The following is a 14754-nucleotide window of genomic DNA, read 5'->3' as shown; positions in this document are numbered from 1 at the left end:
AAGGAGGAGGAAACTTGCGGACGGCGCCGCACTACAAGCCTCGAGTATTAGATGCTCCGCATCTAAAATTGCGCGAGGAAAGAGAGCGAACTTGTGGGCATTAATGTGGCTGGGTGGCTGCCCAAACGTTTTGTTGTGATTTGTCCTAGCTGAAAGTTTAGAAGGCTGCTGAAGGTATCGTTCCCGTGATAATTTAAAGTCCCCGTGATCAAGTTGGTAGATGAATTTTAATCTGGATATTATCCTGCGCTGTTCTAGTATTTGTAGGCTTGCCCTATTACGTAGATTAGTTACACTATGTTGTCGGGAGTAAGCGGAATATATAAAGCGCAGAGCTAAATTTTGGACCCTTTCTATTTTCTTAATCAAATATTGTTGCCAAAAGCTCCAAATAATGTCGGCATACTCCAATTTTGGTCGCACGAGTGCTTTATACGCTTTTAGTTTTAACGTGGGAGGGGTGTTACGCAGTCTTCTTTTCAAAAAGGATAATTTCTTAAGTGCACCCGAACACACATTTTCAACGTGCGTTTCCCAACTAAGGTTACTGGTAAGTGTAACTCCCAGATATTTAACCCGATCAGCTCTCGTGATTGCAGCATTTCCTATGAAATATGTGAAATGAAAGGGTAACGTTTTGTTGGTAAACGTAACGGAATTTGTTTTTGAACGATTTATTTTTAGTCCCCACCTTATACACCATTCGTTAATTGAGCGCAAGGCATCGTTAAGTTTAATTTGGTCTTCTTGGTTATTTATAGATGTCTACACTACGCAGTCGTCCGCAAATAGTTTAATCTGGATCGGTGGCTCGACACAAAAATAAATATCATTAATATAAACCAAAAAAGAAGAGGTCCGAGGACTGAGCCCTGCGGAACTCCCGAATGCACTGCCAACTCTTTCGAGAGACAGCCATTTATGGTAACACACTGTCTTCTGTTACTCAAGTAGCTCGCGATCCATGCTACAACCTTCTGCTCAATGCCTATAGCTAATAATTTTATTATTAAATTCTGATGGGGTACGACGTCAAAGGCCTTAGAAAAATCCAAAAAGATGGCATCGGTTTGACCTTTCAAATTAAGCGTTCTAATTAAATCATCAGTTATTTCAGCCAGTTGGGTGACGGTCGACAAACCAGACCTAAATCCATGCTGCTGGGCATACAGTAGTTTGTTATTTTCTAAGTAAGTGATCATGGCCTTAAATATAATGTGCTCAAATAATTTACAGCAAGTACTAGTTAAGGAAACAGGCCTGTAATTGTTAACTTCCAAAGTGGAGCCCGATTTATGTACCGGAATTATTTTTGCCGAGCGCCAGTCATCAGGAATAACTGCAGCGTCTAACGATGCAGTGTAAATGCGATGTAAATATTTTGCCACCCAAACAGCATATCTACTCAAAAAAGTATTAGATATTTCGTCCGGACCAGGTGATTTCTTTACATCTAGTTTGTGTAAAAGGCAAAGGACTCCATCCTCAGTGATTTCCACTTCTGGCATAAGGCTATCAGAGTCATATGACCGCAACTGAGCATGCGTGGCTGCCCGTGTAAAAACGGACTGGAAAAAGACATTAAATTTGTTGGCAATGGTAGTCGCGTCAACAATACTTTCTCCCGCGACCCTGATCTCTGAAATGCCTCGTTTCCCAGGCAGCACGCCGCCGTTGGACCAATCTTGGACCAACATCGGCTAACATCGGCACCGACGTCGGGCCAACGTCGGAAGTGCAACTTCTTCCAATGTCGGGCCGACGTTCAAGCCAATGATGGGCCGACGTTTTGCCGATGTTTTAGCCAGTATGCAACCAACATTGGGCCGACGAAGGCCCATCGTATTGCCGACAAAGCTGCCAATGTTCGGCCAACATTGGGCCATATTTCAGCCAATCACATGCCATTTTTACGCCGATGTTCGCTGCACGACGAATATTGGCTACGGATGTACGGCCGACATTGGACCAATCCAGGGCCACATTGCAGCCAATGAAAGGCCGTTATTACACCGATGTTTCCTGCACGACGAATATTGGCTACTGATTGGCTTGCCATTATGTAACCATTATTAGTAGAGAATTTTTCTTACCGGAAGATTTAAACAATATGCCTCGATGACCCGCTCTTGTAGTTTTGCAGCCCTGTATACTTGGGGCAACAGAAAATTGAATGCTGAGAACTGAAAACAGTTACTCGATCTATTTCATCTTTTATACGTCCTTCCCTTTGCTAACACTAGAAGTGTAGTTTATTTTTTTTTACCAATTTATTTTTTGCAATAGGGAGTGCTTTATTTGGTACTGGTATTTGGTACAGCAGATCGAAAAAAGTCGTTAGGAAGTAAATGCTGAAAGCGTATGTCCCCCACTTGCAATCCCCACATATGTCCCCCACATGATAATCGAGAATATTCATACAGTTTAGAGCATTTTTTTGTAACTAAAACATGGTGATGGTGCTTCCGAATCAGCATAAGCTAGCCGAACAGTGCACCACCGACAGTCTGCAGACCATTTATTCTTTGTTTTTTTTATTTATTTGGTACAACAAAAAATGTATACATTGAAAAATATATATACACAACTAAAAAAGGCCCGCTCTACTGCAGGTCAGGTTGCGTTGGGGGCACAGTGGCAGTGGTGCTGTCAAGGCCCTGGCTGCTGTGGCTGGGCAGGAAGCCAGCTGCCGCGAGCAGCCGATAATCTGCACTCTGAGAGTAGGGATCATCGGGCTGCTCCACAACAAATGCTTCTCTGAAGCGCCGCTTCCTGCCCCCACAGCGATCACCAGACCCTGGCAGCCATCTCTTAATAAAGTTGAGGGCCTCCGCCTGGTCGCACCCTGCTTTTTGGCAGATGACATCTGCATACAAGAACAGAAATACCATAGTACACATGAAGCACTGCAGTACAGAGAATACACATGGGTACACACACATAAAACAATGAACAAGTTCAACCTGTCACTAATCTACAGAGCCTCAGGTTCACAAAGGCCCTTTTCCCTTTTCTGCCATGAAGGCTGTACAGCACTTGCACGTCATGTGCCAATACAGCCTTCATGGCATTCACACCAATTTCTCGGAGGCCACGTCCCCCAATCTGCAGGAGGTGCTTGTACTGTAAAAAAATGCAAGAAGCATAGATGGGGTAAACGCAATAGCACATCGAAATGTTTTCATGATAAAAATCTGCAAGAAGAGGACACTGAAAACAACAGCTTGAATTTTCGGGCATCACAACATTTCATTGTTTTTTTACGCTAACTTCAACTCACTTGACCTAAAATGGTTTCCACATCAGCCCTCTCACACTCAGTGTGAGAACCTTTCAGAGTCCTTCTCTGAATGCAGTTTTGCTGTTATGAAATCAAATACAACACTGTTATAACCCTTAATAAATATTGATTCTAGCTATGAAATAGTATAATTACTTTGTACAGTGCTCAAATTCCAATACACGTTTCTTTGAGGTTACAATGTCTTTGCCTGAATGTTGACCAGGAGTAGCTTCTACAGGTGAAAAACGATAAAGTATGTGGAATTCAAAAAGAAGCTAGGACAAGTTTTTAATCAATGCATTGTAAGCAGAGCACAACAAGATAAATGAACATGATCAAGGCGTACTAAGAGGCAACCTTAGAGCGACCAAATCTTGGTCACAGATGAAACTGATAGAAAAATAAAGGTCGCACTAGATGGTCGCACCATTTGCTGTTTATATTTTTCTGTGATAGCCAACGAAGAGGCATGTCGCTTTAGAAATCTCATCACAATAAACAAAGGTGCATTTTTCTTCACCCTGCGAAATGGGGTGCATGTTAGATTTTTAAAAAAGTAAGAAATCGGCTAACACAAGGCAGGGTGAACTGTAGCTCAAAGTAGAGAGCCGCAGCGGACACGAAATAGGGTGATAAATGAACAAAATTACTGAATGTCTGTTTTAAGCAGGCTATTGCTAGTCACTGCCCATCAAACACACGATGCCGCCTACATCGTCTGCTAGCTTAGGGAAGTTCACTCGGACTTCACAGACTATAGTAAATACAGTCGAATCTCATTAATTCCAACACACTTAATTCGAACTGACGCTGTGGTCCTATCAAAGCTATACCGCGCTCCGAAAATGCTCTCAGCACCCCGCCCAATCCTGCGGTGGCACTTCAGACACCTCATCGCTGTGCTTAAAGAAGAAAATGAAGAAAAGGAAAGAAAAGACTGCGGTGGAATGTTTGCCAAATGCCAATCTGCGACATTCCTGTGCCACGCTTCGGCTTTTTCCGTCCCTGCCACGTAGAGACCCTTCTCCTCTTAACACTGCGCACGAAGAGAAAGAGGGGGAAAAAAGCTGTCGCAGAGAGTGGGCTCTCTCTCATGCCGATCTGCAACGCGCCGGTGTCACGCTTCCCTGTTTTTCGTTCCTGCTATGTAGAGACTCTTCTCCTTTCAACACTGCGCATGAAGAGAAAAAAAAAAAAAAGCTGCCGCGGAGTGTTTCTCTCTCGAATGCCTATCTGCTTTTCTCCAGGTGAAGACGCTCCTCCTTTCTCATCATGTGCTGGCCACGCTCCGGCTGCAGCGCAGATGGTAACAGTGGAAACACAGTTGTCTTCAAAGAGTGTCAGCACTGGACATTGCCGCGCACAACTTCTATTGCCAGGAGAATACTGAAGCCGAATTACAAATACTTTGCAAACTGCACGCAAAACTTGTTGACTCGTTGCAAGGCCAACGTGTACAGACATGTATTGACTACTTTAATTAATGACGGATGTCCTGTTTTTTGTGAATAAAACTTCTCCATGCACATGCATCACTGCATGGTGAGCCCTCCGCTCAATTACCGTATTTACTCTATTCTACCGCGCCCTCGATTGTAATGCGCGCCCGGTTTCCACGACAAAAAAAAAACAAAAAAAACAAGACATCGGTTGCAACGCGCACCCTTTTTTCACGTTGGCCCGCTTGATCACACCACTCGGGAAAACGACAATTTTTGAGAGCGTCTTCCGTTTAAATATGAAGTACGGGGGAAGCTTATGCCTATCTGACGTGCAACGGAGCATTGCTGTCACTCTAGTTTTACCGTCGCCCGATGTCAGTACACAAACTTGCTTCGCCCCTTTCTCCTAGATGGTTGTGGTGCCAGGCATGTTGAAGTAAAGAGGCGTGTGATTGGCATTCCCGATTTGCCCAAGCAGGTAGCCGTTGTTGTGCCGCAAGTTTAGGAGGAACCGCTGAAGACTCTGAAGCTTTTCTTCGTACTCCTCCGGCAACTTCCGGCATATGCCCGTTTGCCTTCGGAGGGAAAAGCCTTTTCTCTTCATAAAGTTCGTTAGCCAGCACCTGCTCGCTTTAAAATGGCTCTGCATTAGCCCTTTTTCTAAGGCTAACTGCATAGCCTGCACTTGGAGCAGTTCTGTCGTCACGGGCCGCTGTGCCGCTCACTGCTTAATCACATACTCACCGAGCAGCTCTTCAATTTGTGGAAACCGACCCTGCTGTGGTCCACTGAAGCCTTTGCGTGAATCTTTGCGGTCGACAATATCCTGCTTTTGTTTCCACCAGTCCCGCACGCACGTTTCGGGAACTTCGAATGACCGCCATGCGGCCCGATTTCTGTCCGTTCCGGCACACGCGATGACTTTTCTTTTAGAAGCGGCATTGTGGTGCACTCGTCGAATTTTCGGAGTCGGCCCTACCATGCCGTCGATGCTAATGTACTACAAGATGACGAACTCCTCAGCACACGTATGAAGTACCGCACATGGGAAACACATAGGCAGAAATGACCGACGCGCCATGCCGACGCACGTAGGGAGCGGCCATTTTGTAAGTGGCGATGGCAATAGAATGACCATATTCATTTTTTTTTTGTACTCGATTCTAACGCGCATGCGATTCATGAACTCTCTTAACCGGAAAAAAGGTGCGTGTTAGATTCAAGTAATTACGGTAACTTTCATTATTTTGAACTTCTTTTAATTTGAACAAATTTTCTGGCCTCTTTGAGTACGAATTATTCATATTCGACTGTAATACAGTGGCTCATGAGATTACCTGGCTAGCTTGTTTCATGAAACACAGTATCTTAAAGCAGTACTAAATTTCTGCATGTTACATAGGCATATTAAAAATCAAGAAATACACACCAAAGCCGCAGCCACAGCTTCACTCTGCACAGCTGCCTCTGCTGCCTCCACGTCTCCAATTGTACCAGCAGGCAGCCAGGGAAGGTCAGAAGGGGGCTGTGCTGGCTGGGCGTGCTGAGGCACGGACAAGAGCCGTACCTCGAGCTTCAGCTGTCGCACCTCCTGCAGAACCTCTCTTTGTTGCTGCCGGATGCCAAGTTCGATCCGCAGGATCCGTAGCAACAGAGCTGAAACATACAAGAGTACATACTATATTTACTCGCACAATTTGCATCCTCACATAATTTGCTCACTAGTATAATTAGCCAGCCTGCTTTACTACAAGAAACTTTTTGCTCGCATACTTTGCCCTCCCCAACCAGCCCGAGCCACCTTGCCAGCACACACACAGACACATTTGACTTCATGATGCTCTGGTCAGGCACATCTCTTGTCGAGCAGGCGAGTGCAGTCTTACGCAAAATGGGCTGAGTGCAAGGTTCCTTCTTCCATGAACTTTTATGCTTTCCCCAGGATATCGAACTTGAAAACCGTAACCTGTTTATGTGTAGTCCGAAATGCCTAAAGGTTTGCCTCCTATCTTCCCACCTCTTCCACGGCAAGAATGTATTCCCGAGACACAGCACAGATGTTGAACGCGTGCAAGGACCTGTCACATGAACTAGATGAGGCAGGGTTTCGCACTCATTTTCTTTTTTTTTTTTTTGGTTTCGCCATCTGGCCATTGCGTTTTTACCGTTCCTTGTAATAGGCTACAATAATTATATACGAGGCAGATTGCTGTTATAAAGCTTACCGAAGAAAACTGAAACCGTGCTACCGCTAAGCACATCAGCGTGGAGTTCTTCGACATGCAATATTCAGTATGGGAGCCAGCAGAAGAGTGCGTTGAATAAGACTTAGCATAGAAGCTTGGGTGTGTTGGTTAGATATCGGAGGGAACACAACGCAATAGAAGACTGGGACAAGGAATGGGGACACACACACATGAAGGGCGACACACAGAGCACTGTGTTGGCATCGCGCTTCCTTGTCTGCATCTTACTTTGCGTTGGGTTCCCGACAATTATTGGAGAGTACTTATGTTCTCTGGTATAACCTTGTCGTGGGAACTGGTTTTTGTGAGCAATGTTCGGAAGAACTTCAAGAAAATGGGGGCATTTGAACAGGCTTCGCAAACAAATAACAATCCGCTTTGAGACAGCTGTGACAGCGCCTGCAACATATATTCCCATTCCCAGTTGGGCTTTTAGGCCAGCGATTCCTACTAGCTTCGCACATAACCGGATCGACAAAAAAAGTACACATAATACGCGAGTACATACCGCATTTGACTCTGTAGCTTTGATAAACCAGGCAGATACACAAATTTATCCAAAGCTCCATTGATTCTATTGCAAAATTATTCAACAAACAAATTGCGATTTTATCCATGTTACTATACGATTGTGGCACTTTACCATTGCAGCTTTCCAGGAGGCACACATAGTGCAGCGTTAGTTCACCACTCGCAGTTAATTGTATGCAGTGGGTTGCTCACAGCAACTGACTGCATGCAATGGTGAACATCTTGCATGCTTGCACCGCTGTTTCAGCATGCTGGCTGCTTCCCATACGGCTATCAATTGATGTTCACAAAATTGGGAAGATGAAGAAAGACTACACAGTGCCCTCTGGCCACCCTATACTCCAAACCTCCAGCCAACAAACAAACAAAAGAAACAGAAATATGCAAATGAATATTATTCCTAATGCAGCTGGAATGGAGTGTAGTTTTCACCAACTCTGTGTGTTAAGTCAATATGGAGTGAGTTAACTCCATAAAGTAGCTTTTCTCATAACAGTGTTCACTCTATTGCAACACAAGGAGTGACTTCATAGCATCTAGAAGGAAAAATAGAATCTTCAGTATTTGATAGAAATGTGAGGCTCTACCTTAAAACAACAATAATCTGGAAAAAGAACTCATTACATTCGAAAAAAAAAAAGGTAGCACAGTTGATCCCCTTTATAAGAGACACTGATGTAACAGACAAACGGGGATAAGAGGCACCAGTGTGCAGGCTGACATTTGGCCCATCATGCATCAGGCACTCCGTAGATGCGCCTGTGCAGACGGGAGCCCTCCAGTCAAGCATGCTGAGCAAGACTGTTGACCACTGTACAATGACACATTGCCACAAATTTTCAAAACTTCATTTCACAGACTTCTGCAAAAGCTTCTTACAGTCTTGCATAATTTTTGCACAAGCTTCTCTCATTCTTGCGTGATTTTCGTCAGAACATATAAGTGTTGGAAGTTGTATGTCCCCAAAAACTTGCACAATACAAATAGCATACATTAAAGTCTATCACTTAATACGTGCATAGTGTAACAATGAAAGGAAACTCACGCATGGTTTGCTCTGAGCCTTTCCTGTGCGGTGCCTCCTTGAGCCTTGGAGAGCACTGTACAACTAGAGCAAAGTAGCATCAATCCAGTGTTAATGGCAGGTTAACAAGACAACAAAACTAACCCCCATATTCATAAACGCTCCCCGACTCGGCTTTCACCCTTCACTTGACAGAGTTGAGCACTGTGCCGCTGCTCGTTTGAAAGCGACGCTGCGCTACTTGAGAATCACAGCAGATTATTGCTGACATGCAGCGACTTTCTCTGCTTAGAGACGGCGCTCCCACCAGCCATCTCAAGTGAAGGTGAAGCGTTGAGTGGAGGGACGTTCTAGAATACGGGGGTAAGATTGGTTGCAAGAACACTACAATAGACACAATTTTTACACTTCATCTATATTGTACAGCCACACACATTCTGCATCCTTATAATGCAACATATACATACAGGCTTATAAAGTAAACACTGTAGGCTGCTCAAATAACACCTACACAAAAAATTACCCAAACGTGGCCATGCGCAAAGTACTTTTATTTGAAACTCACAAAACTTTTGCGGTGATGGAGAATAAATAAGACAAGTTACGCTTGGAGGCACATGAGACCTTCGCAGCTTTCATAAAGTACAAAAAACAATATGGTGTGTGTGTATGTATGTACGCATGAAGCTTCGGCCTTTACATACGGTTCCTTGAAAGTATCTACTATTAATTTTATGGCACCTGTGTCCTTCAGCGCAATTGAAAGCCTGCTGATCAGTGTGTGTAATTGTGGAATAGTTACATGAAAAATGGCGTGAAACACCTAAAATCAAATTTTTCTAGCTAGGAAATATGCAGCTGTGTATACACAACACAAGCTGCAAACAGTGGGAGGTGACCACAAGAGTGATTTGAGTGTAAGCGGCAGTATTCCGCATTCATGCACCCCGCCATTTTCAACTGTTGCCCAAAAGCAGCACCACTTCAGGGTGCTTTTTTTTTTTTACATCATAAACAGCACGGAATACAGCGAGGATGAAAACAACATATGCAATTAAATTTTGAGCACTATTTATGGTGCGCATGATTGATTGATATGTGGGGTTTAACGTCCCAAAATCACTATATGATTATGAGAGACGCCGTAATGGAGGGCTCCGGAAATTTAGACCACCTAGGGTTCTTTAACGTGCACCTAAATCTGAGCACACGGGCCTACAACATTTCCGCTTCCATTGGAAATGCAGCCGCCGCAGCCGGGATTCGAACCCGCCCCCTGTGGGTCAGCAGCCGAGTACCTTAGCCACTAGACCACCGCGGCGGGGATGGTGCGCATGAAAAAAAAAAAAGGCCTTTGTACAACGACGAATTCATAATTTGCCTTCACGGACCTTCTGTTAGGCTGCACCACATACAGATTTTTCGTGGCTTTCAAAAGAGATTTGAAAAAAAATAATAACCGTGTTTACTCTTGTCATGAGCGCACTCACTAAGTCATCCTCATTTCAGTCGCCAAAATTTTGAATTTTTTTTTCTTCCACATATTAAACACACACCCTACGTTCATCCCCTGCAGTCCCACGGGCTCCCCCCCCTTGCCGCCTTCGCTCGCTGCCACATGCCATTTTATTTTTGTTTCTACTTGTTCACGGCACGTCGCCTGTCTTTTTTAATTATCTGTTGTAACATATGTGGCATTATCTTGTTCCCGAGGTGCCACAGGTGCTCTGTAATGTAGATGCACCATTAAACTAGTATTTTTGATCAACTGTGCATTTCTGATGTTTACCTTGCAAGTACGTAAAACTGGCATGCTTCTTGATCTACGATACACATGTGGCTTGTCTCACTTTAAAGCAAAAGTTAACATACAATGGTGTAAATGCTTAGAATTTGAAATATTGAGGCAGCAGCACACCGGAGATGATCATATGGTAAAGAAACGAGTGCTGCCTTATTACTGGCAAGTTGTCACTTATATGTACAAATAAATTTTGAGCAAAAAAGTACAAAAGCACAGCGAGGCTATGATGTGGTTCAACCTGTGGATTCGCTTCATTTATCACGCCATATGATGAAGCTTCCTTTGGTAAAACTGCCCAGATAAGGAAAAAAGTTTGCTGTCCAATACAGCAACTATACAAAGTGTGCACGTGCATCTCGCAGCACCTTTTCGTCACTTCCGAAATGCGCCACCACCATGCCCGGGCACCAACCGAATCTATCGCCTACAACTGCCATGTTGTCTCCTCGTGCTTGCACCCGTTTAGTTTTGCCTCACGATGCAAGTTTGAGGAATTATGAGCTGCTAGTGAGGCAAGTTGATTTAGTAGTCCACGCAGAGGGAGCAGAGCTTAGGGTGTTTCTTCGCTGAAAGTTATAACCTAAAATTGAGAACGCACATTCTGATTTTCCTAAAAGTACCAGCGTATTTGGCTGGTGCAGATTAACAAAAGCTACTTGAAGAAACTTTGCAATATTTGCATCTACAGGTGCAACTTCATTACGGGTAAGTGCCATAGCCAAGTATTTACCTGCAAACAGATATAGCTTACCAAGATACTGTACATACAAACTTGTCTGCAGTTAAAACCATGATGGCGAGGAAGGCGGTTAAAATCGTGATGGCGATCGCGGAGATTTGGTATTGCATTGAAACAAACTATAAAGAATGAGAAACAATATTAGTTCACTTTGAAGTATAGCCGATCGGTTCAAGTTGGGCGTCAGGATTTTTTTTAATTAGTCAATTAATTCTATACACGGTCTCTATCATGTTCAGTGACTCCACTGTACAATAGCGTACAACAAAAGCAAAATACAAAGTGAAAAGTGTGTCAAAGCATACGCGAAAAATAAAGTGATGACTGGCATTACCGCGGCACACACCACGCAAAGTCGCTATCTGCCTTGTATAATATTTTCCTCGACTATTTCCACAAATTGCAATCAAAGAGGCTCAAGCTCAACATCAGCATTGTTTAAAACACTTAGGGGGGGGGGGGGCATTGCTACTTTGGTGGCGTAGGCCGTGACAATATATTTATAATATTATATCTCTTGTAAACTTGCCTAGCTCTGCACGACTAGTTTTCGATGGGAGCAGCTGCGCTTCGCACATCCACTCTTAAAATTGCGGCTCGAGAGATTTTGAGCTTTCACTTGTTTTTGGGCCAGGCAATTCGTAGTGAAAGCAAGATAATAGGCCCTCATAGGTTGTGGCGGGCAGCCGGTGTACGCCGTGGCTGGTGTATGTGTTGCACATCATGATTATCTGGTCTTGTATCGAGTGAACGAGCGAGGCCTTCCTAATCCAATGAGCTCGTTAAAGTAAGACAACAAAAAACCACAATGCTTCCACATCGTTCACAGCAACAGATGACGAGCCCCCAACAAACCGCACTGCAGCACGTGAACTGCCGTAGGTACCCAGGGTGTTACTTGGGCATGGCGAGAGAGGGAGACAACGGCAGAAGTGACATCACAAGAACACTATGTACAAAGGGGACATTTAAAGACTTTTTTCCCATTTTTAAACTTCGTGCACTGTTGTATTTAGAATAGATGTATTTTGAATAGTTGTATTTGAAAAGAATAGTTGTATTTTGAAAAGGGCACTAATTCATAAGCCCAATGGTTCAAGGATGGGTGCATTTAGGGGGCCCATTTGACGTTTTACTTATGCCCTTCAAGAACTTGCTTACAGGGCCAAAGTCCTGTTTCAGAAAGAACACGCTAGTGCGTGGCCAGCAGTCCGTCAAGCATTAGTGCTGGTGAGATTTGAAATGCAGCGCATGAGCATCCTCATCTGCTACTTCTCTGCTCATGCTCTCGGAGCTTACTTGCGAGGCACGGTCCTTCGCACTTTTCATTTTCACACTGTAAATCAACTGATACCAACTCTGCCTTCCATTATTTATTAAACCAATATTTTATGGTCACGTGGACGAGCTTAAAATGTTTGCTACATCAGACCTGAACAGCATTTTGAGTCATCGAAACTTGCTAGTTGCAGCGAGCATTATGCGAAAAATATGATGTGCTTTACGGTGACAACTTGCAAAACACTGCAGCAACGATTAAAATCATGCATTTTTTGTGCTCACAGGAAATCCCTGAAGCAGGAGGCACTGGGCTAGATAAATTGCGCAGCTAAAATACGGATGCGCTTTTCAATGCTGTCATGCGTACAGGCGGAGAAATGGCAGACAAAACTGGGCGCACCCCGATTCTATGTGCATGCGTCCCATTCACAAGCCTCGCTGCCAGTTAGCACCACATGGCTCACTGTCCATGAGCTCGCTTGTTTCCTGTAACAGTGGACCATACGGTACACCTATTTAAAAACAAGGATAGAATGTATATAATGCAGCATCTGATGAAGCCATGATGATGTGTTGCTGATGAAATCTGGAACTCTAGTTAGTACCCTTATTGTTAACCAGCCGACCGACTAGCAAAAAGATTTGCGACTGAAATGATGGCATCTACACCTGCCCTTAAATGGACACTGAACAAAGTTTTTGCCGCCGAGATTTTCAGCCAAAGTGAAAGATTGGGCCATGAAATTCATAGACAATAATAATTTCAAGCAGAAACTACGAACAAAATACTGAATTTAATGAGCCTTTTACAAAATGCCGCGTCTAGCTCTTAGACACGGCGTTTTCTAAAAGGTCGCGACATTCATTTTTCGAGTTTTTTTTTTGTTATTCAAGACAAATCTACGGTGCATTGTTCACAGAAAACAAAATTGCCTCGGTAAGATTTCTTTGCGAGCAGCTTACTAATTTTAAGGCAGGCGCGTTGATTCGTGAACTGAAGGATGCGAGTGATCGATCTTGCCTGCTAGTGGCTAGGCGACAAAGGCTTTACCTCATGTCCTGGTGTAGCTAAGTCACGCAAATGGAGCAGAAAATGTGCATTATCATTTATTTCACCTAAATATCACAAGTATGTGACTTATTGCCGGTGACAGGTGATCAGGATGAAGTCGACAAGTTGAAAATCTGAACAAGAATTCACTCGAATGAAAAACCAACCTATACTCACGTGCACGGTGAAGTCGAACACGTCGTCCGTCAATGTTGTCGCTGATGCCCGAAGGAAAAGAGAAGAGGACAAGTGACGGGGTCGTCTCTTTTTATAAAGTCGGCGGAACTGCCAGAACGGCCAACACAAAAGGCATCGGGTTGACATTCCTCCATCTGGGCATCAGTCGCTCCACCCGGGCATGCAACTGCTACTGGTTCTATCCTCTTCCCGACATTGCAGTGTTGCTGCCATACTCGCGAACCTTTTTAAATTAAAGCACGCAATCATGTATTATCGTGCGCCATACTAAACTTATAAACAGTGCGCCGGTACATGAGATCACGAAGCGCGGTCCACGCCATTACAAGAACAATTAGAGAAATGAAACAAAGAAAACAAAAATGTATAAAATATTTTGTCTCAATACGATCCGCAATCCAGTTTCCTGCAGCGGCTTTTGGCTCTGTATGAACGGCCAAGCCAGTGCCAAGCCAAGCTTGCGCCCCTGATCAGCTGTTTGTTTCCATCGAGAATTCAACAGTGAACTGGCAATTTGTTTAGATGATATTGCTAAAGGGCTTGAAATTGAATATTTCTCTACGTACTACTGCTGTACTTTTCCTCTCCGTTTCCTGATCACAGTGATGAGATTGAGGAGGTTACAATTTAGAAAACAGCTAGTGCAGCTCAAGCATTGCTAGTATCGCTGTTTCGGTAATAAAATGTTACAAAGATTTTGCCCCGCGACCTGCTTGCCGTGTTCGAGCACCCAGTAGAAATTTACGGTGCCGCGTTTGAAAGAGTTGAATAAAATTGCAATATTACGAAAGGAAGGCTCTGAAGCAACATCGCATTTTATCAGGCCTACACCTCCCACACCTAGACGAGTAAAACTCGTCGATATTATCTTGCAAAGCTGTGTATAATATTTAAAACACATTCTTTAGCCCACGATGAATTGTTCTCTCGTGTGGCTTCTCCATTTGGTACTGTCATGTGAACTTACAAAGGCAACTTTCTTTATTTAGTCTCTTTAGATGTTGCAAAAGCTTGACACGTGGTGTGTATGCCATACTGATAATTCTCGTAACCTGGGTCCGCCTCTTTAAACAGCGTCGCATTTTATTGTTCGCAATTGTGTTTGTTTTATACTGTAAGCCAGCTGTGTGATTTCATCAATATTCACGAGTGTTC

The 14754-nt window shown here is 43.9% G+C and overlaps 1 protein-coding gene across 1 annotated transcript; it reads right to left on the bottom strand.

Annotated features, from left to right (window-relative positions):
• Positions 1–2517: 2517 nt before the first annotated feature.
• LOC142801676 (uncharacterized) lies at positions 2518–14513 on the bottom strand. Its single transcript, XM_075887551.1, has 4 exons — positions 13579–14513; positions 8548–8610; positions 6155–6381; positions 2518–2866 (listed from the first exon to the last, which is right to left on the bottom strand). The coding sequence occupies exons 2-4, from the start codon at positions 8549–8551 to the stop codon at positions 2588–2590; spliced, it is 510 nt and encodes a 169-aa protein (XP_075743666.1). The 5' UTR covers positions 8552–8610; positions 13579–14513; the 3' UTR covers positions 2518–2587.
• Positions 14514–14754: the final 241 nt, after the last annotated feature.

The sequence above is a fragment of the Rhipicephalus microplus genome, chromosome 1, assembly GCF_043290135.1.
Source record: "Rhipicephalus microplus isolate Deutch F79 chromosome 1, USDA_Rmic, whole genome shotgun sequence".
Taxonomy (NCBI): Eukaryota; Metazoa; Arthropoda; class Arachnida; order Ixodida; family Ixodidae; genus Rhipicephalus; species Rhipicephalus microplus.
This window is presented reverse-complemented; position numbering and strand designations above follow the sequence as displayed.

What these genes read in the sequence shown, in the direction of transcription:
- LOC142801676 (XM_075887551.1), bottom strand. An exon ending in AAGCTGTGGCTGCGGCTTTG is followed by an intron (nt 2,867 to 6,154) that starts GTGTGTATTTCT and finishes TCTTGTATGCAG; the next exon opens with ATGTCATCTGCCAAAAAGCA.